Consider the following 24,859-nt stretch of genomic DNA (forward strand, 5'->3'; position numbering starts at 1 on the left):
TCTCTTAACACTGCTTTCTTATGAGTCCTTTTTTTTTTTTTTTTTTTTTTACCAGGAATTCAATCCAGGGACGCTTAACCACTGAGCCACTTACCTAGCCCCTTTAAATTTTTTTTCCCCCTCACTGGGTCTCCTTAAGTTGCTTGGAGCCTCGCTAAGTTGCTGAGGTTGGCTTATGAACTTGGAATCTTCCTGCCTCAGCCTCTTGAGCCGCTGGGATTACAGGTGTGCACCAATCTGCGCCGCCATAATCTTATATATGAAAAAAAAAAATGTTTGTAAACGTTCTAAAGCAGCGTTACCTCTTACTTAGCAGGCACGTTTGGACCCCCAGCTCTGTAAGTTAGAAGCATTTATGCCGCAGCCCGGCCGGCTGGGCAAAATAACGGGGTGGGGGTGACGAACAACTTGTGTAGACTGATACAGCAGGAGTGGAAGCCGTTTATTGCAGGACAGGAGCGGTATTTGTACATTCCACACAGCTTACCTAATTAGCATAAACTAGATACATCAGTCAACCAATAAGGAATCTCCACACTTAATGGCTCGCTTTTGTTACTTCTCAAACCACTCCCTCTGGCATTTTGCCAGGCACCATCCAGACTTGTTTAGGAACTCTAACATTCCCCTGGCAAAATGCCAGGTGTTATTTGACTTGTTTATAGACTCTAACACATTTAAGTGAAATGCTTGTGCCATCTAGTAAGCAGTGGGTGGATGGGAGCGAATATTCCAAGTGAGACGGTATAAAATGAACCGCTAGGTAACAGACCAGCCCACACGCAAGGCCCCTACAACGGTAGGATGGCAGCAGAACACGTGTACAGAAACCGCACCAAGAGGAAGCGGTGCGCAAGCTCGAGTAGAAGCCCTGCCAAGGGGGAGCTAACACGATCTGGTAAGTCTTCCCAACGCTAGGGGGCGCCCGCCAAGCCTGCCCTAGAAGCCTGATTAGCCAGCACGTTCTTTTCCATCCACCTGTACTTGAGGTATCGAAATCCGGCGGAAAGCAACTTCTTTAGGTTTGAGGTTCCGGATCACTGGGGGAAGACAGTCACAGGAGTGGGAAGAGTTGGGCTGAATAGCGGACCTGACCAGAAATCAGCCAACTCTGGGAAGTGAAATTTCTTTTTTATCCTCTGAGGTACCGCGAGAGTGGGCGGGGTCTGGCCTGGGGCGGGAGTGAGGGGAGGGTCAGGATCGAGGGGCGGGGACAGGGCGGGGAAACTCGGTTGGGACGTGCCCCTGGACGAGCTCTCTTTCCTGGTTTTTAGCTCAGCATTCCGCTCTGGTGAAATGTCGGTGGAGCGGGTCGTGGCTCAGCTGTGCGGCACCAGCACTGCGCGGCCACTCCCGCTGTGGGAGGGGAACACCACGGGCCACTGCTTCACCCAGCTGGTGCTCAGCGTCGTTCCCCACACGCTCCTCGCGGTGCTCAGTGCCTGTCATCTGGGCACCCCGCGGTGAGTAGAGAGGGCTGCAAGATTTCTGTCCAGTGTGTGTGTACAGACTTAACCTGCAACCCACATCTCCCCTCAGTGTCACCAGAATTGCGAGATCTCTGGAGTAAGACAGAAGTAAAAGCTCAAGTGTTACCACTTAGCAGTGTGGCTATTCTTGGGCAAATTACCTACCTTCTCTTAGTCTCAGCATTGTCGAGAGGGTTAAATTAAATAATGCATTTAAACGTATAGTGCAGTACTTAGTATATATTAAAGGCCTAATGCATGGGGGAAATTCCTGTTGTAGATTTTAAGATACCCAAATACAACTGACATGAATTAGATGAACAGTGTTCTAAGAAAGATGATGTGTGTGTGTGTATGTGTGTGTGTGTTTTTCTTAACTGCAATCCTGGGGATCAAATTAGGGCTTCATACATGCTAGGCAGGAACTCTACCACTGAGCTACATTCTCAGCCCAAGAAGGATGACTTGTGTTTAAGTTTCTACTACTTCTATCCATGCAACCTCAGTATTAGTAGGCTAAGAAGAGCATATTTAGACTCAGCTGCAGAGGAGACCTTAAGGCTTCCCAGGTTTAGAACTGAAAGGTGTGGGTGCTAGACTCACTTTGATTTTGTGTTTTGTTCTTGGATCACTACAGACAGCCAAAGGTAGTCTCTCTCTGGATGCTGAAAAAGCAGGAGTGCAGTCTGATCTCAGCCTTTGGGAGTTCCTACTCTGATAGAGAGAAAAGTGTCTCTATCTAAGAGGAATTAGGAAACTGATGAATCCCTTCCTTGGTAGAAAAAGCAGCAGACCTGCTTGGTTGGGGAGGAATTCTGATTTGTCTCTTACATGAAACAAGACAAAAAGCTAGAGCAGATTAGTCAGCACAGGCTTCCACTGCTTGTTCAGAGAAGGCACTATTAAAAATTGGCACAGTCTTGGCCTGGCACAGTGGTGCATACTTGTAAATCCCAATTACTTGGACAGGATTACTTGAGCCCAGGAGTTCAAAACCATCCTGTGCAACGCATTGAGTTCTCATCTCAAAACAAAAAATTGGGGGCCTGGTGGCACACTCCTGTAATCCCAGTGGCTCAGAGGCTGATGCAGGAGAATCACAAGTTCAATGCCAGTCTCAGCAACTTATGGAGACCCTGTCTCAAAATAAAACACAAAAAGGGCTGGGGATGTGGCTCAGTGGCTAGGCACCCCTGGGTTCAATTCCCAGTACCAAAAACAAGCAAACAAAAATTGGCATGGTTCTTTAGGAACTCACATAATGAGAAGGTAGAAAAACCATCTTGTACTCAATTGAGATTGTGGCTGTCACTCACTCACCTATCTGTGCTTTGCTGATAAAGATTAGAGAGATCTGGAATCTCAGGAAAGGAGATGGGAGAGCTTTGGGTGTTGCTCCTCATTGCTCTTTGTACCGAAGAGGAAAGTGAGATAGGGAGGGAGAGACCTGCCCAAGGATATGCGACTGGTTAAAATGACCTTGAGCTCTGCATTCTTTTTCTTCCCCCATACTTTAGAGGCTGATTTTGATTCCAATCTAAAACCCCTCCATCTAACTTCATTTGGGGGACATTTAAGAAAACCCAAAGTATTTTAGTTTCTAGCGAAACATTTTCAGTAATCTAGTTCTGCTAACAAAGGGCATGGCATACTTAGTCCTCTTTTTATATGACCTTCAAGGCATTCTGATATTATGTCTGCAGGTTTGTTTTCCTTTATTGATTCTTTTTTTTTTTTTGGTACTGAGGATTGAACACAGGAGTGTCTAACCCCTGAGCCACATTCCCAGCCCTTCTTTTATATATTATTTAGAGACAGGGTCTTGCTGAGTTGCTAAGTGCCTACGTTGCTGAACTTGTGATCCTCCCATTTCTCCCAGGGCCCCTGGCCCTACTCTGTCTTCTCATTTTGCAGCCTCCTGAACCACTGGGATTATAGGTGTGCACTATCACGCCCGGCTCTTTATTGATTATTAATGTGGACTCTTTGATTATTCAAATAAAAAAAAAACATTTTTCTATGCCCAGAAGATAGAGACAAAACTGAAAAGCCATTTTTCTTCAGCTAAAAGAATCACAAATTAATCCAAATCCCTTTTTACCATTAGTAGAAAGACAAATAATATAATATTCTGAGGCTTTATAATATTTAGGCTCTTCTATTAGAATATAGAAGCTGTTTGTAAGAAAATTTTTTATTTATCTCATAATGTTTTAGGTGAGTTTAAGGATAATCTTAGGTTGATACTTTTTTGGGGGGAAGGGTACTGGGGATTGAACTCAGGGGCACTTGACCACTGAGCTACATCCCCAGCCCTTTTTTGTATTTAGAGACAGGGTCTTGGGCTGGGGCTGTAGCTCAGCGGCAGAGCACTTGCCTGGCATGTGTGAGGCACTGGTTTCGATCCTCAGCACCACATAAAAATAAACAAATAAAATAGGGACAGGGTCTCACTGAATTGCTTAGTGCCTCACAATTGCTGAGGCTGGCTTTGAGATCCTCCTGCCTCAGCCTCCTGAGCCACTGGGATTACAGGCATGTGCCACCGCACCTAGCAGGTTGACACTTATAAAAATAAATATTGTATCTGGTACTGTTATTCGTATGGAAGTTTGCATTTTTTTTCTAATTATAGCCTTCATGGTAAGTACATTCTTAACTCAAAATTGTTAATACCTGTGGTGAAAGAATGAATTCTGAAATGGTATGGGTCAATTTGGGAAGGCTTCCTGGGAGACAAGGCCCTGGGTTCCAAGGTGAAGTCAGAGGGGGATGTAAGGATACTATGTGCAAGGCAGGAGAGGAAGTTCATTCCCTGTAGGTGAGGGGCATGTCTGGGCCCTGAACCATGACATGCCTTCTTTTCTCTCTTCCCCTTTGTTCCCAGGAATCCAAACTACAACTTACCCTGCAATCCTGGCTGGTACCTCCGAATTGCAACTTCTTTCCTACTCTCCATCTTCCCGCTGTTTGATCTCCTTCCAGTTGCTTTGCCACCAGGAGCAGGCCCGGGGCCCAAAGGGCTGGAGGTTCTGGCAGGGTGTGTGGCAGCTATGGCCTGGCTCAGCCACAGCCTGGCTCTGTGGACATTAGCTCATTCCCCTCATGGCCTCACCCGGGGGCCCTTGACCTTAGCTCTGGCAGCCTTCCTGCCAGCTCCAGCCCTAGTGCTGACCTTGCTCTGGCATTGTCAGAAGGGCACATTGCTGCCCCCATTTTTCCCAGGTCCCCTGGCCCGTCTCTGTCTTCTCATTTTGCAGCTGGCAGCAATCTTGGCCTATGGACTGGGCTGGGCAGCCCCGAGGGGGCCACAAGAACCCTGGACTCAAGAGCCCTTCCTGTCTTCTGAGGATCAGGAACCCGAGGTGTCTGAAGATGGGGAGAGTTGGCTGTCACGCTTTTCCTATGCCTGGCTAGCACCCTTGCTGGCCCGTGGGGCCCAGGGAGAGCTCCGGCAGCCCCAAGACACTTGCCATCTCCCTCGCAGGCTGCATCCAGCCTACCTGGCCCGGGCCTTTCAGGCACACTGGCAGGAGGGTGCCCGGCTGTGGAGGGCCCTATATGGAGCCTTTGGGCGGCATTACCTGGCACTTGGACTGCTCAAGCTGGTGGGAACCATGGTGGGATTCTCAGGGCCTCTGTTGCTCTCCCTGCTGGTGGGCTTCCTGGAGGAAGGGCAAGAGCCACTAAGCCATGGCTTGCTCTATGCCCTTGGGCTAGCTAGTGGGGCAGTATTGGGTGCTGTGCTACAGAATCAATATGGGTATGAGGTACGCAAGGTGACACTGCAGGCACGGGGGGCTGTGCTGAACATCCTATACCGCAAGACTTTACAGCTGGGGCCCAGTCGTCCTCCTGTTGGGGAGGCCCTCAACCTACTAGGCACTGACTCTGAGCGGCTGCTAAACTTTGCCAGCAGCTTCCATGAGGCCTGGGGCCTGCCCCTGCAGCTGGCCATCACTCTCTATCTGCTGTACAACCAGGTGGGCCTGGCCTTTGTGGGTGGTCTGGTCTTGGCCCTGCTGCTGGTACCTGTCAACAAAGTGATTGCTACCCGCATCATGGCCAGCAACCAGGAGATGCTACAGCATAAGGATGCACGGGTTAAGGTGAGGAGCTGCTAGGATCACTCAGCCATCTGTTGACCCCACCTAGCATCCAAACAGAGGAGCAGACACATGAGCAGTGTCTTCACTTCACACTGCTCTCTTCTCCCCTGTCTCTAGCTTGTGACAGAACTGCTAAGTGGCATTCGAGTCATCAAGTTCTTTGGGTGGGAGAAGGCACTGGGGGCCCGAGTTGAGGCCTACCGGGCTCGAGAATTGGGAAGACTCCGAGTCATCAAATATCTGGACGCAGCCTGTGTATACCTGTGGGCCGCCTTGCCGGTTGTCATCGCCATCATCATCTTCATTACCTATGTCCTTATGGGGCACCAGCTCACTGCTACCAAGGTGAGGGCTGAGAAGGGAGAGGATAGCTCTAGGAAGGCACAGGGGAAGGCAGTGGCGAGGAGACTGCGGTAGAGTGGAGATGTTGTTCAGGCCCTCAGTGCTGGCTCTGAAAGAAAGAAGGAAGATTCCCTGGTTGCCTCATCCCTTCCCAGCCAAGGGGACACTGTGATTTTTTTTTTTTTTTTTTTTTTTTTGAGACCTTGGAGATATAAGCCTTCCCTCTGTGGAGGAACTCCTTTTCTTCCTCTACTCTTCCTTCTACTGCAACTTCCTGTCAGATCCAGGCTTACAGTTAGATCCCTTTATCCTCAGCCTAATGACCTTGGGGGAAAAAAAATCCATAATCCAGTGTTGGATCTGGTCAGGGCCAGGTTTTATTACCAGTTAGAAATTCTGAGGTCTCGAGTGAGCTGGGCCTGGGCATCTGTAAAGATACAGCCTGGAGGGCTAGGGTGGAGTTCAGTGATGGAACATGTGCTTAAGAGTGTATGAGGTCCTGGGTTCCATCCCCTGCACCACTCCCCCCTCCAAAAAAGAAAAAAAAACACCAACAAAAATGCAACCTGGATCCCTAGAGAAGTTTGTAACTCAAGGACTCCCCAGTCAACCCCTTAGCTCTCCTACTCTGTTCTTTCTTCCATAGACCTGTCACAGGGCCTTCAGAAAAGCAGGCTCTCAGGTAGTTCCCAGGCTTTTGGTGATACCTTCTCCCCTTTCACCCCACTCAGGTGTTCACAGCCCTGGCATTGGTGCGCATGCTCATTTTTCCCCTCAACAACTTCCCTTGGGTCATCAATGGCCTCCTGGAGGCCAAAGTGTCCTTGGTGCGGATCCAGCGTTTCCTTGACCTTCCAAATCACAATCCCCAGGCATACTACAGCTCAGGTATTGGGAAGCAGCAGGATGTAACCACCTGGGCACTGTACATAGATGCTGTGGGGGTGGGTAGAGCAGAGCCAGACTGAGATTGAATTACTTTTGGCAGGTAGATGAGGGCAGATGACATGCCCCCTATATACCCTTCCCATCCAGGCAGGTTGATGGTAGACTAGGATCCTAAGATAAGTGGTTTCTTGTCTTTTCAGATCCCCCTACAGAGCCATCTACAGTGTTAGAGTTGCATGAAGCCTTGTTTTCCTGGGACCCAGCTGGAACTAGCCAGGAGACCTTTATTAGTCACCTTGAAGTGAAAAAGGTTTGTTGGAGAAGTATCCTGGGAGAGTCCCCAGATAATGAGGGACATGGGGACTCGGTGACAAATAAACAAGGGCTGAGCCAATCATAGCTGGATGTCCTTTCAGCTCTAATGGTTGAGGAAAGGAGTGGAGGAGTTTGATGAGCAGGTTCCAGTCTAAGGGATGACACCTCATCTATTTTGCTTTTGTTTTTATTCTAGCAGTCGTAAAGATTGGACCCAGGATGCTCTACCACTGAGCTATTATCTGCAGCCCTTCTTATTTTTTATTTTGAGACAGGATTCTCACTAAGTTGCTGAGGCTGGCCTTAAACTTCTTATCCTCCTGCCTCTGCTTCCTGAGTCCCTGAGAATTTAGGCATGTGCCACTGTATAGAGCAACACCTCATTTCTGGATTTCACTTCCCTACACACAGTTTTCCAGAGTAATTATACCACTCCGTGGTCTTTAGGCAGCTCACATCCTCCCAGTCCAGACCAATGGGTATTTTTGCTTCCCTGTGTCCCTCACTGGCTGCAGAGTTCAGAATGGACCCCACAATTTATTCAGCATCTCCCCAGGCTGGGGACCTGGGGGAAAAGCCCAGCAACCCCTTTAATGAAAGATTTTACAAAGGGGATAGATGAGCCTCTACTGAGTCTAGTGAAAAGTAGTTAAGCCTTATGATTTGGGCATTCTACATAGTCAAAGTTAAGAGCTTACAACAGGAAAATTTCTGGTAGAAAGGTGGCTCCTGTTCATCCCAGTCCTGAGTTTTTCACTTTCTCCTGACCTCTGTCCAACCCCTTGCCTCATAGCTCAACCCAGAGTTCTCCAGTGATGGCTGAATTGCCTACACCACATTTGGCTCACATTTCTGGCTTGGGTTGTATGTTTTGTTTTCCCTCTTAGTTCAGGCAAGACAAGGCTGGAATTTTTCAAAGGAATTTTACTACTGTGTTAAGACTTTTTTTTTTTTAATATGTAAGTCATAGAAACCTACTGGAGCTAGCTTAAGCAAACAAGAATTTGTAATAAGGATATAGAGATGAATTGCAGAATCCAAAGACAAGAATGCAACCAGATCTTAGAAACAGTTCAGGACCAGGCCTCAACTTGCAGAGTTTTTTCTCTTCTGTTTGCTGCTGTGTGTGTTTGCCTTATTCTCTCTGTGGACCTACTCTCCATTGGGCAAGAGGTGTGACTGCAGAGAGCCCTCCCATTTACAGGCTGCATCCAGCAAGAGGGAGAAGCTGTCTCTGGGACCTGATCCCACAATCCCAGGAAAGGTCACAGATGAGTCTAGTGTTCATTTGCAGATGGGTCAACCCTGGCTGGCATTATAGGGCATCACAGACAAGTGGAGCTTCTGAAGCAGGTCATGGTGGCATACCCCTGTAATCTCAGCAGCTCAGGAGGCCAAAGCAGGAAGATCCCAAGTTCAAAACCAACCTCAGCAACTTAGCAAAGCCCTAAGGAACTTAGCGAGACACTGTCTCAAAATAAGAATAAAAAGGGCTGGGGATGTGGCTCTTGATAAGCACCCCTGGTTTCAATCCCCAGTACCAAAAATATAAAAAGGAGCTTCTAAGACCCTGGCCCATTTCTAAAGGATCTTTTTCTTCTTTTTGAGCAGGAAGATAGCTTTTTGAATGTATGTTACAATTAAGAAATGAAGAGAGAACAAAATATAAACTCAAATCACAGAAAAGGACACCTATGCAAATCACTGTTTTTTGCCCATGGTTTTTGGAAATCTGGTGGAAGGTTTAGCAGCCCAGCAGGGATCCAAAGCCTGGATCCAAAGCCTCTCTAGTCTTTCCCTTACCCATTCTGGGATGCCTGCCTTGGAGTGTACCCTGGAATTCTTAAGATAGTTTCCTCTCATTCTCTCTGGCAAACTGCTTTCCCCCTCAGAGGACCTTCACTCAGCCTGTGGAACAGAATAACTCTGAGTGGAGCATGTAAACCTGCTTCTCTAGATAAGACAGGGAGGCAGGCCCTGAGTGCACTTCTCCTGTGAAGTGGAAAATTCTTTTCCCTGCACACTACCTAGGACCTAGAGAGAAGCCTCAAAAAAGTGGGAGAATTAACAGCCTAGAGCCTCAAGAGGGAGGCTCTACCCCTACCACTACCCCTCTGTCCTCCCTCTGCAAACAGCAGGTACTGACTGTGATTGATTTCTTTGCAGGGTATGCTGGTGGGCATCGTGGGGAAGGTAGGCTGTGGAAAGACCTCGTTGCTGGCTGCCATTGCTGGGGAATTGCACAGGTAATGGACCTCCCATGTCTGCTGTCCTCTGCTCTCCTTTAGTAAATACCTACTGAGCCCCTGCTGAGTATCAGACAGCGTTTTGGGGGCCAGGGGTACCAAAAGGACAAGATATGACCCCTTTCCTGAAAGAGTTTTTAGTCTGGAAAAGGGAAGGCGTTTGAATTGTCAAGAATTCAACTGTGTCATCATTCACACACCAGAGTGCCATAAAAAGATAGAAAAACTATCCAATGTCACCTGTTCTTTCAGATAATGTGGTTCTCAGGTGAGAATGAGTACAGTGTGGTGCCCCACTCTTCTCTGAGCTCCAGAGCACATAGACGTGGTAGCTGCTTGCCCATAGCCAAAGAGCAGTTTCTTTCTTCCCAGGCCAGAATGGGCTGATAGCCTCATTAGGACCCCTCAACCTCAGAGGGCATCAACTCAGTCATGTAACACTAAGGGTAACCTTGTGTAGAAGGCAGCTGTCTGAGGAAGTTTCTGGGAGGCAGAGGCTGGGCATGGTGAGACCCAGTGGGGAGCTAGTCCCCATGTTGCTGACCTGACTCTCTGCAGGCTGCATGGGCAGGTGGCAGTGTGGGGGCTATCCAAGGGCTTTGGCCTGGCCACCCAGGAACCCTGGATCCAGTTTGCCACCATCAGAGACAACATCCTCTTTGGGAAGACACTTGACACCCAGCTGTACAGGGAGGTGCTAGAGGCCTGTGCCCTCAACGAGGACCTCAGCGTGAGTACCTGTCCTTGAAACTCTTGCTGCCTGCTTCCTCCTGTGTCTCTGACACTTAAACTAGAAATTTGCTTCTTTGGAAAGGGTTTGTTTCTACTCAGGCATCATTTATCTAGGACTGGTCCTCAGACTGGTTCTCTCAGAGGGTCCAGCTGCTTGGTTCCTGCTTCCCCTTGGGCCCACAGGGGTGATGGTAGGTGGGTGTTAACAAAGCACCTTCCCCTCAGATCCCTGAAGGGGCTAGGCAAGGGTTCCCTATGAGGCTCTGCTTTGCACCGGTCTGGCTACTGGTTCCAATTCAGGAGGCCTTCCCCACTTCCACTAAAAGGTTTAGAAGAGTCAAGGTCTCATTTGGAAACCTAGGGAAGCCTGCCAAGCCCATTAAGTTCAACACCCTCCCCCACATCCCTCCAGTTCAGAGTACCAAGTTTATTATTATTTTTTTAATATTTATTTTTTAGTTTTAGGTGGACACAATATCTTAATTTTATTCTTATATGGTGTTGAGGATTGAACCCAGCACCCCACGCATGCCAGGCGAGCGCGCTACCTCTTGAGCCACATCCCCAGCCCAGAGTACCAAGTTTATCAGGAAAGAGATTCCAGATTTCTCCCATGACCTCTCCACCCAACTGCCATGTCTATCCCAGGACTCATTACCACTTTCCCAGATAAATATGGAACTTCCCTGGAGAAAGGAGAAAAGAGAAGAAAGCAGTCGGGTTTAGAACAGCATGACTTTGGAGAATCATGACATTGACCATGGTGTATCCTGTGTTCATTTTTCATTTGATTCTACATTAAGAATTTCCCAGTGTCTCTTGGGTCCTGAGTGCTGTTCTAGGGACTGGGAAAAGAGACAAATAACAAGCCTTTCTGTCAAAAGACTCAACATCTATGAATCACAAGTGTTTCCTCTGGTTATGGGGACCTCATAGCTTAGTAGTCCACTCCTGAGGCCACAAGAAAGATCAGGGTACATTTCTTCTCTGAAAAATCTATGAAAGTTTTCACATCAGATTGACCCATCATCATCCTTGCCTGTTAAAAAGGCAAGATTAAAAGGGAAAAAAAGGATAATGTTGAGCACCATGGCATACCTATAATTCCAGCTGCTTAAGAGACCGAGGCAGGAAGATCACGAATTCAAGGCCAGATTGGGCAACTTGGTGAGGACCCCCATCTTTAAAAAATTAATTAATTAAATATTAAAATTAAAAGGTAGGGTAGTAAGCATGACGCAGTGGTTAAGAATCTGGGTTTGTGTCCTTCCCCTGTGGGGTTCAAATGAGATAATGTTTATAAAGTGTTAAGCACATAATAGGTGTTCATTAAATGCTAGATATTGTTGGAGATATGGCTTGTCACTACTGATTGACTCATCCCAAGTATAAATCCAATCTGAAGCTCCCTAGCTGTCTTGATGCTTGTCATCTCTTTCCTACAAAGGAGCCTACAAAGGGACAGGAAACAGGGTAGAAGGTATTTGAGGAGCTGGTTGACCACTGATGTATCTGTTTCATTAGATCCTGCCTGCAGGAGACCAGACAGAGGTTGGGGAGAAGGGTGTGACCCTCAGTGGGGGACAGCGTGCCCGGATTGCTCTTGCTCGTGCTGTATACCAGGTAAATTCAAGGACAGGGTCTCAAGGGCCGGGAGGTGGAAGCAATCCAGAGCCTTGGGAGCTTGACTGAATGAGGGGATAGGAATATTTTCATTGACATCGACACCTACATTCCTCCCCTACCCCATGCTCATGAGGTGTTAGCCATGCCATCCTCCTTTTGCAACTTTGAGGCAGAGACTGGCCATGGGTCTCTGGTGTTGTTTGATTTAAGAGAAGTCCACACTCAGGTCTCACTTCCTTCCCTACAACTCTGAGGATAGACCCTAGAGTTGCTGTCAACTGTCTTCTCTGGCTGCTGTGAGACCAGGCCTTCAAGAGCCTCTGGACCTGGCCTCTTTCTAGGAGAAAGCACTCTATCTTCTTGATGACCCCCTGGCTGCTGTGGATGCGGATGTGGCCAACCACCTGCTGCACAAGTGCATCCTGGGAGTGCTGAGTCACACTACACGGCTGCTGTGCACCCACCGCACTGAATTCCTGGAGAGGGCTGACCTGGTGCTGCTTATGGAGGCTGGGCACCTTGTCCGGGCTGGTAATGTGGGGCAGGAGCCAGTCAGGTGAGGGAGGTGTGTGATGAAGGAAGAGAGACAGGTGGATTTTCAAGTACAGACCATGCCACCCGCCCCTTCCATGTGTGGCCTAAGTCCGGGTCTCACCTCCTCCTGCCTTCATAGAACAGGAGGGAAGAGGCATGTACTAGTGAAATGCCAGCAGATGTGGGACTCAGGGACTCTCTGACTGAGTGCTCTTAGGAACTTTGAGACCTAGAATCTCAGGACATTCTGTTTTCAAGAGAGGAGAAAGCATTTGAGTTCAGAACAGCATTTTTGTAAAGAAAACAAACAAAAAAATGGAAGGATTATATATCCAGAGGGCTATGACCATCTGCAAGTTCACTGGGAGAGTAACAGGAAGAAATGAGGCTCAACTGGAATATCAGGAACTGAATGTCAGGAATTGAAAAGCTCTGCAACAAAGAGCTGCACCTGATCAGGGTGCTCATGCATGACTGATTCTTCTCATTTGTCCATCTGCTGGTTGGACTCTGGGTGCAGAGGGATGGACTTGCTGAGTCCTGCTCAGAGTGTAGGGGGACACAGAGCAGCATTCCATTAGGATGGGTTAGGGAGGACCAAAGAAAGAGGTGGAGATGGGCATGGTGTCACATGCCTGTAATCCCAACAACTTGGGAGACTCGGGCAGGAGGATCACAAGTTTGACGCCAACCTGGGCTATTTATGAGGTCCTATCTCAAAATTTAAAAAGGAGCTGGGGATATAGCTCAGTTGGTAGAGTGCCAGCCTCGCATGCATAAGGCCCTGGGTTCAATCACGGCATCACACATACACACACACACACACACAAAAAAAAAAAAGGGGGGGGGTTGGGGAGGTAGAGTGCCCCTGGGTTCAACTCCCAGTACAGCAGGAAGAAAAAAAAAAAGGTGGGATTGTACACAGTTAGAAAGGTGTAGTATAGACACTTGACAGCGTACTCTAATCTCCCTTTGTACCTTCCAGGGCCTCCCTCTGAGATTCTCCCATTGGTACAAGCTGTACCCAAAGCCTTGACTGAGAATGGACAAGAGCCTGACTCAGGTGCGACCCAGAGGTGGGAGGAAGGGGCTTCCTTTTCACTGTCACACTGTAGAGATTTTTTTTTCAAAACCTGCCTTCTCAACTCTGAGACACCAATAGTTTGAAAATGGTATAGTTTTTAGCTATCATCCTATAAGCTTAATTCCTCCATGATCTCCCTGATTCTCCTAGCCAAGGCCCTGTCAGTACAGGACCCAGAGAAAACAAAGGAAGGGCTAAAGGTGGAGCAGAACGAATCTGGCCGCCTGCTGCAGGAGGAAAGCAAGAAGGAGGGCGCCGTGGCCTTGCATGTGTACTGCACATACTGGAGGGCCGTGGGCCAGGGCCTGGCGCTTGCCATCCTCTTCTCTCTGCTCCTAATGCAAGGTGAGACTGAATCCTGGAATCCCTAACCACCCCTCCCTCATCCCACAGCCATATTGTCCAGGTGCCTGTCACCACCATCTCCTTGTGCTAATCATCACAAAGCCCAGAGACTCACTAAATATAGGCAACAGTTGAGACAAAAGGCACCCCCCCCACAATTCTGACAAAGTCCCTGGGGCTAGTGTACTGCACTCCATGGGGGCCTTCTGATATGCCCCTCCCAGGAGCCCTGTTCTGCAAATTTGAATTCATGCTATTCTCAGAGCTGAAGGGTGATGGTCTGGGAAAGAAGCTCACATAGGGAGGATGCAGAATAGTGGCAAGGAGGGGAGGCCCCGGGGTTGCAGAGGGTAGGAACCAGAGTCAAAGGCAGAGGAAGAAGAAGATATTTGAATAGAACAGAAGAAGAGGAGTCTCACAACTTCCTCTTCCCACCCCCATCCAGCCACAAGCAATGCTGCTGACTGGTGGCTGTCCCACTGGATCTCTCAGCTGAAGGCAGCCAGGAATAGCTCAGAGGAGATGCTGGCCTCCACCAGCCCAGGGTCCCCCAGGCTTTTCTCAGCACAGCTACTCCTCTTCTCCCCTGGAAGCCTCTAGTGAGTACCTGGGGCTGGGAATAGACCTGTTACTCTCAGTGGCCTCCAGGGAGAAAGCGAGGTTGAGGGCTGGGTGTTTCAGGGGCTTTGTCTCCTGGAGGGTGGAGACAAGTGGCCTGGGGAGGGGAGGGACCCCTTGAGTGGCCCTACTTTGGGTTACCATAATCCCCTCCCTATTACCCAGCACCCCAGTGTTCCCATTGCCCAAAGCTGCCCCCAATGGCTCCTCAGACGTCCGTTTCTACCTCACCGTATATGCGACTATTGCTGGTGTCAACTCTCTATGCACCCTTCTCCGGGCAGTGCTTTTTGCAGCAGGTACCCTCCAAGCAGCCGCCACCCTGCATCACCTCCTGCTGCATCGAGTCCTCATGGTAAGGGGATGAGAGGGTGTGGGGGAATGCATGGGCTCTGTTCAGGGAGTATCATACATCCCTAGTCCTCAGAAGTAAAGAGCCCCTCATAGGTGGGTACAGCACAGTGGCAACCTTTGAGACTTGGGGAGACCACAGAGCAGAGTAGCTTCTGGATTCCAATCCAGTGACTTAAACCTATAGTTTCTCATTTGCAAAATGGGGCAAATAAGAGAATCTTCCTCAAGGTTACTTCAGTTTTGAAGTATGAAGCGTTGACCTTTTAGTTTGTGCAAGGCCCCTTTTCTGTCTCATTTGTTTATCCCCTTGTTTCTCCATACCCTATTTCTACTTCTCCTCCTTTCCCTGATAAACAACCATTTCCATTGTGTTCAATATATATCTTTTTGTGTCTATTTTGCAAAATGCCTATATTATATGTGTGCCTATTTTTAATTTATGTAAATAATACTGCGTTAGAGTTCACATTCTATTTCTTAAAAATTTTTTTGGGGGGTAGGAATTGGGGATTGAACTCAGGGGTACTTGACTACTGAACCACATCCCCAGCCCTATTTTGAATTTTACTTAGAGATAGGGTCTCACTGAGTTGCTTTGCTTAGTACCTTGTTATCGCTGAGGCTGGCTTTGGACTTGCAATCTTCCTGCCTCCACCTCCAGAGCCTCTGGGATTATAGGCATGTGCCACAGCACCCAGCTCTTTCTTACGATTTTTATTTAGGGCTGTTTCTAAGATCCATCTCTGTTGCTAAGTGTATATCTATTCTACTGCTTACTTGTATTGGATTACACTAATTAGCTTATGGAAAGTGCTTAGGATATTGCCTGGCAGAAATAAGTGCTCATTTAGCAGTTATTATTAAAGTTGCTGTTATGACGGTCTTTTCTTATCATTATTAGGACCTTACAATATCCCCATTTCATAGATGAGGAAACTGGGAGTTGACCTGGCCAAGGCTAGTTCTTTTTTTTTAACAAACATGAAAATTTATTTGGAATGAAAAAAGCATAGCAAATTACAAATGTTTAAAAATGGATAAATACCATGAATATCACAAAATTTAGAAAAATAACACTTAACTTTTAGTAACTAAGAGTTGATCCTTTGAGAGATAAATGTGTCCCTTGCATGGAGTCTCGTGTCTTCTAAGTGGCAGAGCTGGAGTTTGAGTTGCAGCCTGACTCCAGAGCCTGAGGTCTTAACTGTGACTTTGAGTGATAATACTTACCACTCTGTCCAGTCATGGGCAATCAAGATGTTCCTCCTGACATCTAACTAGATCCCATTCACTGGCCCAAAGCCCCTATCTTCTGGATAAATATTAGCTCCCTAATCTTGAAAGGGTAGTAGATATGTCCGGCTTAGAGTAGGAGGAATGGCCAACATGGCCTCATAAGGTTGCCACTGGCCAGAGGAATTAGGGAGTGTTTCCTACCCTGGATGGTCTTCCTCCAAACTCCACCTGTATCTCCTCTGTCCCCAGGCTCCTTTTGTATTTAACACCCCACCTCTCCCAGGGCTGCCTACCAACTCTTTTTCTCCAGACCCTGCTCTTCCCCAACCCCATCTCTTCCAGGCACCAGTGACTTTCTTTGACTCCACGCCCACTGGCCAGATCCTAAACCGATTCTCCTCTGATGTGGCCTGTGCAGATGACAGCTTGCCCTTCCTTCTCAACATCCTACTGGCCAATGCAGCTGGCCTGCTGGGCCTCCTGGCTGTGCTGGGCTTTGGCCTGCCCTGGTTGCTGCTGCTGCTTCCACCTTTGGGCATCATGTACTACCGTGTGCAGTACTGCTACAGGGCCTCGGCACGAGAGCTTCGGCGCCTGGGCAGCCTCACCCTGTCTCCATTGTATACCCACCTGGCTGACACCTTAGCTGGCCTCCCTGTGCTCCGGGCAGCTGGGGCCACCTACAGGTGTGTGACAGCTGCATTTCCCAACCACAGCTCAGGGGGCAAGGTGTGCTGTGGGGAGGAGTGAATAGACCCCTGATAAGAGAGGCATGTGGGGTAGGGGGATCCAGACCTTCTGGGAGAGAGGGTACTAAGGTAAAGGAGGAAAACAGCAGAAAGAGAAAGTGAGGCAGAGCAGGTCCCCTTCAAAAGAACACATGGGCCTCTGTGCCTCCGTAGGTGAGGCCTATGGTGTATAAATGGCTCAGAAGAAGGTGAAATGTAAAGGAGCCTGGGTGGATCAGCATAGTAGTGGAGTGGCCTCACTTCCCTCCTGGTCTCCCCCAGGTTTGAGGAGAAAAACCAGCAACTCCTAGAGCTAAACCAGAGATGCCAGTTTTCTTCCTGTGCCACAACACAGTGGCTGGACATTCGGCTACAGCTCATGGGGGCGGCAGTGGTCGGTGCCATTGCAGGCATCGCCCTGGTGCAGCACCAGCAAGGCCTTGCTAACCCAGGTACCACCCAACCCTTCATCCTTACCCCAGTAGCAAGTCACTCCAGCACCCTGCACTATTCCCCCCACCAAATCCCCCTCCCATTTGGGGTTCCCTATGAGGTTGTCTCATCATCACTGCCACTTGAGAGCTGAGGGAACTGTCTCCAGGAGTGACTTGCTCTGGTGGTGTAGGATCTATACTAGAATGAGTCTTCTGATCTGAATCCCTTCCCTGTACCCACCCCTAAGTCATATCATCCTGCCCCCTTCCACCTGTTACCCCTCAGGGCTTCTCTCTCTCTCTTTTTTTTCCCCTGTGATGCTGGGGATTGAACCCAGGTCCTTGTGCACACAAGGCACGCACTCTACCAGCTGAGCTCTATCCCCAGTCCCGTTATGTCTTCTCTACACCACTCTGCTCCTGTGCATATAGCCTCCTATGCTTCTGACTAGGTCTTATCATCTGCCTGCTTCTCTACCAACTTCCTTTAACCACCCATAATCCACAGCTGGGATTCTCCTGTTCTGCCCCCCACTTCCCACACATGTCCCAGTGTCCAGGCCTCCCCAGCAGCTGGTGCTCTTCTCCCCAGGGCTGGTGGGCCTGTCGCTGTCTTATGCCCTGTCCCTGACCGGCCTGCTCTCAGGCCTGGTGAGCAGCTTCACACAGACAGAAACCATGCTAGTGAGCGTCGAGCGCTTGGAGGAGTACTCCTGTGAACTGCCTCAGGAGCCTCAGGGCCGGCCACTGCAGGTAGGCTGGTACCCCACCACCCCAGGCCAGAGCTCCAGATCCCTGCAGGGTCTCCTGAAGGCCTCAGCCTTCCCTCAGGCTCCTTTGCTTTTGCTCAGCTCCCTTGCTTCTCTGCATGATCTCCATGTACTTTGTCCCTCATTCCTGCATTCAGCCTCCCGTCTTTCCCCATTCCCCCATCTTTCTTCTCGGACCACCCATTTCTTATTATTCTCCCCTCTGTATACCTTCCAACCCCCTCCTCACTGTCACTCTTCATCTCACCCATTTCCCTCCATCTCCTATTCATGAGCCCCCTCCCTTGTGCAGGGCATCAGCTGGCTGACCCAGGGAAGTGTGGAGTTCCAGGATGTGGTGTTGGTGTACCGGCCAGGGCTGCCAAATGCCCTGGATGGGGTGACCTTCCGTGTGCAACCTGGAGAGAAGTTGGGCATTGTAGGCCGAACGGGCTCTGGCAAGTCTTCCCTGTTTTTGGTGCTGTTCCGGCTGCTGGAGCCCAGTATGGGGAGAGTGCTGCTGGACGGCATGGACACCAGCCAGCTAGAGCTGGCTGAACTCAGGTCTGGGGGGAAGGAGGTTGGTAAAAAGGGAAGAGGGCAACCAGACTCCTGGCACCTAGAGGAGGGCATAGCTAGAAGGTTTCTATACTCTCAGGACAGCCAGGGTCAATCGGGATAGGTGGAGAAGATGAGCAAGTGAAGCCAGCAAGCTCCTCCTCAGGTGCAGAGTTGGCCAGCAGCCTTGGGGTCTTCCTCACCCTGACCCAGGCTACATTTCCAGCTCCATCTTTCTTGTCTCCACTTTAGACACTAGTCACTACCTTCTATATCAGAGCTTCCCAGGGGATCCTGATATCCCTCAACTCTCCAGCTCAGTAGACAGTTCTTGGGATAACTGGACACCACCTATGCCGCAAGTGGCCTCCTCTGTTCCACAGAGCCCTCAGCCCTGGCCCTAGGTTAACCTAGTATTTTCTTTCAGTTCCATGATGTGGAAAAGGTAGGCAAGCTGTATGCTAAGGCTGTACACATGACCCTGGCCCTGCCTCTTCTGTCTTCTGAGTTTTGGCTCAAGATCCAACTCCAGGCCTCTCCACCCAGAAGGGCCCCTCCCCATTTAGCTACTGTGGTCATTCCCTGCATAGCTACTGCTGTCCCTGGAGTCTGTGCCACACAATTTAGCCTTTGTTTTTTCTTATTTTTTTGTACCTCGGTGAAATGTAGGCTGTTTAAGGCCTGAGTCCAGAACTTTGGTTTCTTTGGTGTTACTCATAGTGCCAGCACAGTTCTATGTGCATAGCTAACTGATTGGCCAGTTAGTGGAGATGGGGTGGGAAGCAGAGTGGGTTGTGTGCAGGTCTCATTCCCAGGCTTTCCTGGAAGAACAAGCTCCATAGTTAAAACCTGTGCTGCCAGCAGAAGTGGCCACATCTCCAGCCTGAATCTCTTGTCCTTGTCCCCCAGGTCACAGCTAGCTATCATCCCCCAGGAGCCCTTTTTGTTCAGTGGGACTGTTCGGGAAAACCTGGATCCCCAGGGCCTATATGAGGACAGGGCCTTGTGGCAGGCCCTAGAACAGTGCCATCTGAGTGAGGTGATCATCTCCATGGGTGAGTGCTGGGTCCTGACTCTGGCAGCAGGGAAGGAGCAGGGAGAGGTTTGGCCCACAATGAAAATGCTCCATCTTACAGGTGGTCTGCATGGCGAGCTGGGCGAGGGGGGCCGGAGCTTGTCCCTAGGACAGAGGCAGCTGCTGTGTCTGGCCAGGGCTCTCCTCACAGATGCCAAGGTAAGGTGAGAGGATCAGAAAGGAGACAGGGGATGTGTCAGGGTGAAGAGGGGGTTGGAGAGAAGTTGCAAGGCAGAGCTGGCTGCAGGCGCTATAGGTGTGCACTGGATTATAGCTCCCTATGCCTCCCTTCCTCCCTCCCTTTCCTCAACATACATTTCAGGTTCTATGCATTGATGAGGCCACAGCAAGCGTGGACCAGAAGACAGACCAGCTGCTCCAGCAGACCATCTGCAAACGCTTTGCCAACAAAACAGTGCTGACCATTGCTCACAGGTGTGCAAGTATCCAGAATAAGACTAATCAAGGGCCATGGTGACATGGACCCACAGCCTGCCCTCAGTATTTTCAGGAACCCAAGAATCTGGGCCCATAGGTCTTGGCTCCTCTTTTTCCACACACTATTCTGGGCCCTTAGTAGCACATTATTTGAGGGACCTTTGCAGTCCTTCCTCAGCATGGAGCCAGGGACTAATGCCTGTGGGGACAGATCTCTGAAGTCCTGAGGGGTAGGGACAGACAGCTCATCAGTTTTTTCCTTTAGGGCATTGTCCTCTGCTCTCTACACTGAACACCTTCTCCCACACAGGCTCAACACAATCCTGAACTCCGACCGGGTGCTGGTGCTACAAGCAGGGAGGGTCATGGAGATGGACTCCCCCTCTGCCCTGTGTAACCAGCCCCACTCACTGTTCCAACAGCTGCTGCAGAGTAGCCAGCAGGGAGGCCCCTCCTCTCTTGGAGGACCCTGAGCCCCACATCGTACCCTCCAGAGTTCTCTCCTCCAGGTGACCCGGAAGGGCTTGCTTCTTCTCCCTCTGTGGCTCTACCTCCCTTACTTCCCCAGAGGAGAGATGGCAACCTGGGTTCCTCGTTGGAAATCCCTCCCTGAGGGCAGAGTGCTGAGGCTTCCCCAGAATCAGGCCTCTGCTCTGGCCCTCTTGCACCTGTGACTTGAGGTGGGTTTTTCTGGCATAGGAGCCCACGTGCATTTTCATAGTTTTATTTGATAAAATTCCTGTCTTACATTCTGTATATTAAAAAAATAATATTTCTGGTACAAGGCTGAAGTCTCCCCTCAGTATGTATACCCAAACTGAGGGGAAGCAAGGAAGGACCACTCCAGGCTGAGGTGTGGAGGAGGTAAGGAAGGGGGCCAGAAAGCTCCCACCTCCATCACAGTGCTGTGGTCTTTCCAGGCTCAAGGGGCAGGTCGGGTGGCAGGGGGAGCCCTGCCGGCAGCATGCTAACCTGACATTCCTGGTCCTGCCGTGCTGGGGCATAATGTGGGGCAGGATAGCAACAGGGTCCTGGGGGACAGATGCCCCGGCGCCAAGCCCTCAGGGTCAACAATACAGTGGACAGGACCAGGGCGGCAGTGAGGGCCCCAAACACCACCAGGGCCACCAAGCTAGACTCACCTAGCCCAGCTTCTTGTCTCCGCACCACCTCCTTCACAGAGATCCTCAGAAGACCTGCCCCCACACTGTGGGGGACTGGCCCTGTAGCAGGTACCACCACAGCCGAGGTGGGCCCTAGGGGAGTGCCCACCGTGGTGGCAGGGTCTGGGACAGGTAAGACAAGCTCACAAGTCTTGCCACCATAACCACTGGGGCACAGGCAGTCAAAGTCATGGACCCGGTCTCGACAGCGAGCCCCTCTCTGGCACGGGCGGCTGGCACAGTCATCCAGGTTGATGGTGCAGAAGCGTCCAGCAAAGCCCTCAGGGCAGAGGCAGGAAAAGCGGTTTATGCCATCAAGGCAGGTGGCACCATTAGCACAAGGCCGCATCAGACAGTCGTCTACATTCACCTCACAGTGGGCACCCACAAAGCCTGCCAAGCAGCGGCACGTGAAGTTGAGGGCAAAGCCCTGGTCGTCCTGGCATTGCCCGCCGTTCCGACATGGGGAGCTGCAGTGGGGATGGGAAAGGATATTGATACCAACTTCTAACACCTGCAAGATGGCCTTGGTCAGCATCCTGACCACCGCCCCCCCCCTTCCTAGCTGTGTCACCTTGGTCTACTCTCTCTGGGTCTCAAATATCTCATTTTAAAAATGAGAATAAAAATAGTACTTAGCTTCACAATGTGAGGGTTAAATGAGAGAATCAGATGTCAAGCATTTAGCACAGGGTCTGGCCCAAAGGCAGGCCTGAGGGTAAATGTGCTATTATTATCCCCCGAAGCTCTTATCCTAAAGCTGAAACAAGGACAAGTCCATCCCTGTGGGGCTGTTTCATCATCCATACAAAGAGGTATAAGGCTGCTGTGTGGGATATCTTTAAGAGCTGCATGCCAGTTTCTGTTCCCTCATTCTCCTCTTACCCACCCTTCCAACCAGAGCCGTCATACATTATCTGTTACACCTCCAGCTCCTATAGCTTATTGAAGAAATGGCTCAGAAGATACAAAAAAAGTTGAACAACAAATCCTGAGCCAGGGGTTTTATTGTGGTCCTGTGGGTCTGACCCTCAGTCCTCCTGGCTCTTTGTAGTCCTGCCTTTTTCATCCTGTCACCAGATTCTAGTGTAACCTTGCCACAAGCCCAGCACTCACCCTGCCTGCTCACAGGGTCCAGTCTTGCGCTCACAGTCATGCCCATGGAATCCTGGTAGGCACACGCAGTGGTACTCGCCACCCCCATCATACACACACTGGCCTCCATTCCGGCAGGGGGACTGGGAGGTGCAGATGTGCTCATCTGGAGAAGAGACAGAAGGCTTTTGATCACCCCTCATATCTGGTTATCAGACCTGCCCAGGCCTACACGGCTAGCCCTTTTGGACCCAAGTCTGTGTGTGTACACCGTAGGCTGAGATGGTGTACTGAGGGAAACCACACTGATGTCAGAGTCAGGAGGCACCTGTCTCTTGTTCTGGCAGTCTGTCTCAAACTGACTGGGCAAGCTATAGCTTTTCTGTGAACCTTAGTTTCCTCATGTGTAAAATAAGTACCATTTTTAGTAGCAACCTTTCCAACCTCATGGGGTTATGCTGAGGGCAAATTCTTACAACAGGTAGGTAGAAAATCAAAAAGGATAAAATACCATGTATTTGAGGATTTAAAAGCAGAACACAATAGTTGCTTAATGAATAAAGACTGATGAATGTTCTAAGACACAAGAACTCCCCAACCAAGAGCTTCCCTCCCCCTACCTTTGTCGCAGAACTTGCCTGCCCAGCCACTGTGGCAGATGCATTGCCAGGGCTGGTGGCAGGTACCATGCTGACAGCCAGGCATTCTCACACAGCGTTCACAATGCAGCCCCTCCCAGCCTGGGTCACACCTGAGAGGAAGAAGCACAAGGTAAGGGTTCTGGGAGGATGCAGAACCAGAGCTTCTTGAAACCAGAAGGACACATGACATCCCCTGTGGGAACACAGAACTGTCTCAGGTAGGTATAGGTCTGTGCAGGATCATGGGACACATACAGAAACTGAGTATCCAAAACCAGTGCTCTAGTCCTGGTTCTGTGCTTTGTCTAGCCTTTCTGAACCTTAGTGTCCTCACCAAGAATTGAAGATACACCTTATAGGCTTGTGTTGAGGAAGAAATAAGATCCTTTCCATAAATGCCTCCAGTACCACTCCTGGCATGTCTAATGTGTTTACAACCAATTAAGCAAAGACTGACCTTGAAAGGTCATCAGGGCCGTCTTCCCACTGAATTCCAAGGCAAACAACTATTTTTTAAAGCCCTCCCAAAGATGTAGTCTCAAACATTCCCAGTCCATTGAGCAACCTGCCTCAGCTCATTTCTTATGTCCACTTTCTCCCTGCTACGGAATTTGACTCACCCTCCACCTCAGTGAAACAGTTGCTTCAAGTCATCTAGAAAGAGCCTCATACATCACAAGTTCTGCTCCCCAGTTACTGCCCCTCTTTCCTAAACTACCTCTCTATCTTCCCTTTTCCTTGTAGCTCTCAATTTCCAAGCTCTCAAGCTTCAGGTCTCCTTCCAGATGTCTTGAAGAGCAGTGTTTCAGAATTTCTGGGTCAGAGTTGGGAAAGATAAACTAGAAAAAGCAAGAGAGGTGAGGCCAATGGCAATGGTGGGGTGGGAAGGAAGTTGGCCAGTCTGCCTTATATGTCATAAGAAGTGATAGGGTGAACTGTAGGGTCTTAAGCCCCTGGGCACTCTGACTTGAGGCCTGACCTGATTGTGGGTGTGAAGGTCTGGGAAATGGAGAGCAAAGGGTTTGGGGCAGTGCTGGGGATAGGTACCTGCAGGAGCCATCAGGTGCACAGCAGCCGTGGGCCAGGTCACAGTGGGAGCTGCAGTCATCCGCTGGAAGAGATTGATTTGGAAGGGGGTGAGTCCGGGTTCAGGTTCCTGGAATGTGAACTCGGGAAAGGATTCATGGTTCTAGTAATTGGGTGGACTCAGGTCTGGCCCAGGCAAGCAGACCCATCCCACTTTAAAGGGAGGACCCAAGTCTCATCAGGTCCGCTGGTCAGAGTGGCTGCAGTGCCGTCTCTGGCCAGCAGAGGTCAACTGCGCAAGCTAGGACTGCCTGACAGGGAGGCGACTGGAACCCCGTGGCTCTCTCACCTCTGACAGGCTGACCCGATGCCCCCAGGATGCACAACAGGCACACGAGATGTAGGCAGCGGCAACCGCTGGGCATGGTCAGCGTCCGCCCCAGGAGGGACCGACGGATGGACGGCCAGACGTGTAGACACCTGTGGGACGGCACTGGCTGGGAGGCGGCTGGACGCGGAGATAGCGGCAAGGATATGGGCTCCAATTGACAAAAGCCGACGAGGGAGCAGGGCACCGGGACAGAAGAAGTGGATGCCGGTAGCGGGAACCTGGAACCGGGAAGGGTCGAGCAGGAGAGGCGACTGGAGCTAGAAACTCGGGAGAAGGGTCTGCAGGAAGGATGGGCAGCGCCAAGCGAGGCCACGGCGCGGGAATCGCTGGGGCTGATGGGGATCGCGGTCGGGACCGAGGGGTTTGCGGGGATAGGGACAGCACCGAGAGGCGTCCTCGAGCACTGAGGGAACGCGGGGGCCAGAAGGCGGGACTGTTCCTGGTTACCGGCAGCGAGCAGTCCCTTACCCGCACCTACGACACCCACCCTCTAGGACTGGCTCCCACGTTCCCTTCCTATCTCAGCGCGCTCGGCTTGGCGACTGCTCAGGGCCTGGAATCCCCACAGCGCCTAGCCCTGCGCGCCTCTGTCCTCACCTCCGGCTGGGAGGCGGCGTGTCCCGGGCAGCAGAGCGAGGCCGGATCCGACGGGCTCCGCTGAGG

The 24,859-nt window shown here is 50.3% G+C and overlaps 2 protein-coding genes across 10 annotated transcripts in view; one reads left to right on the forward strand and one right to left on the reverse strand.

Moving 5' to 3' along the window:
• Positions 1 to 958: 958 nt before the first annotated feature.
• Positions 959 to 20,661, forward strand: Abcc10 (ATP binding cassette subfamily C member 10). 6 transcript variants are annotated; one of them, XM_015487770.2, is made up of 22 exons: positions 964 to 1,144; positions 1,275 to 1,463; positions 4,357 to 5,578; positions 5,696 to 5,923; positions 6,652 to 6,808; positions 7,009 to 7,118; positions 9,290 to 9,369; positions 9,928 to 10,099; positions 11,626 to 11,724; positions 12,069 to 12,258; positions 13,247 to 13,324; positions 13,496 to 13,690; positions 14,136 to 14,289; positions 14,474 to 14,663; positions 16,241 to 16,584; positions 16,909 to 17,078; positions 17,653 to 17,813; positions 18,123 to 18,373; positions 19,277 to 19,422; positions 19,504 to 19,601; positions 19,765 to 19,877; positions 20,191 to 20,661. In XM_015487770.2, the coding sequence occupies exons 2-22, from the start codon at positions 1,297 to 1,299 to the stop codon at positions 20,351 to 20,353; spliced, it is 4,488 nt and encodes a 1,495-aa protein (XP_015343256.1). In that variant the 5' UTR covers positions 964 to 1,144; positions 1,275 to 1,296; the 3' UTR covers positions 20,354 to 20,661. The 6 variants fall into 6 exon arrangements, 5 of the variants coding, with proteins under 5 accessions (XP_015343257.1, XP_048661307.1, XP_015343255.1 ...); XM_048805350.1 differs by having other exon boundaries at positions 961 to 1,144; positions 19,277 to 19,601; XM_015487769.2 differs by lacking the exon at positions 17,653 to 17,813 and having other exon boundaries at positions 963 to 1,144; positions 18,123 to 18,267.
• Positions 20,589 to 24,859, reverse strand: part of Dlk2 (delta like non-canonical Notch ligand 2) — a 5,832-nt gene continuing 1,561 nt past the window's right edge. Inside the window, exons 1-6 of one of the 4 annotated variants that reach the window (XM_015487772.2) lie at positions 24,794 to 24,853; positions 24,155 to 24,285; positions 23,827 to 23,890; positions 22,759 to 22,889; positions 22,160 to 22,304; positions 20,589 to 21,513 (exon numbers count right to left, since the gene is read on the reverse strand). In XM_015487772.2, the coding sequence (XP_015343258.1) occupies positions 20,778 to 21,513; positions 22,160 to 22,304; positions 22,759 to 22,889; positions 23,827 to 23,890; positions 24,155 to 24,230 (1,152 nt within the window). In that variant the 5' untranslated portion in view covers positions 24,231 to 24,285; positions 24,794 to 24,853 and the 3' untranslated portion in view covers positions 20,589 to 20,777. Of the gene's footprint in view, positions 21,514 to 22,159; positions 22,305 to 22,758; positions 22,890 to 23,826; positions 23,891 to 24,154; positions 24,415 to 24,793; positions 24,854 to 24,859 lie in introns of those variants that run through there. The other 3 variants (XM_048805354.1, XM_048805352.1, XM_048805353.1) reach the window with 3 other exon arrangements.

The sequence above is a fragment of the Marmota marmota genome, unplaced genomic scaffold, assembly GCF_001458135.2.
Source record: "Marmota marmota marmota unplaced genomic scaffold, marMar, whole genome shotgun sequence".
Classification (NCBI taxonomy): domain Eukaryota; kingdom Metazoa; phylum Chordata; class Mammalia; order Rodentia; family Sciuridae; genus Marmota; species Marmota marmota.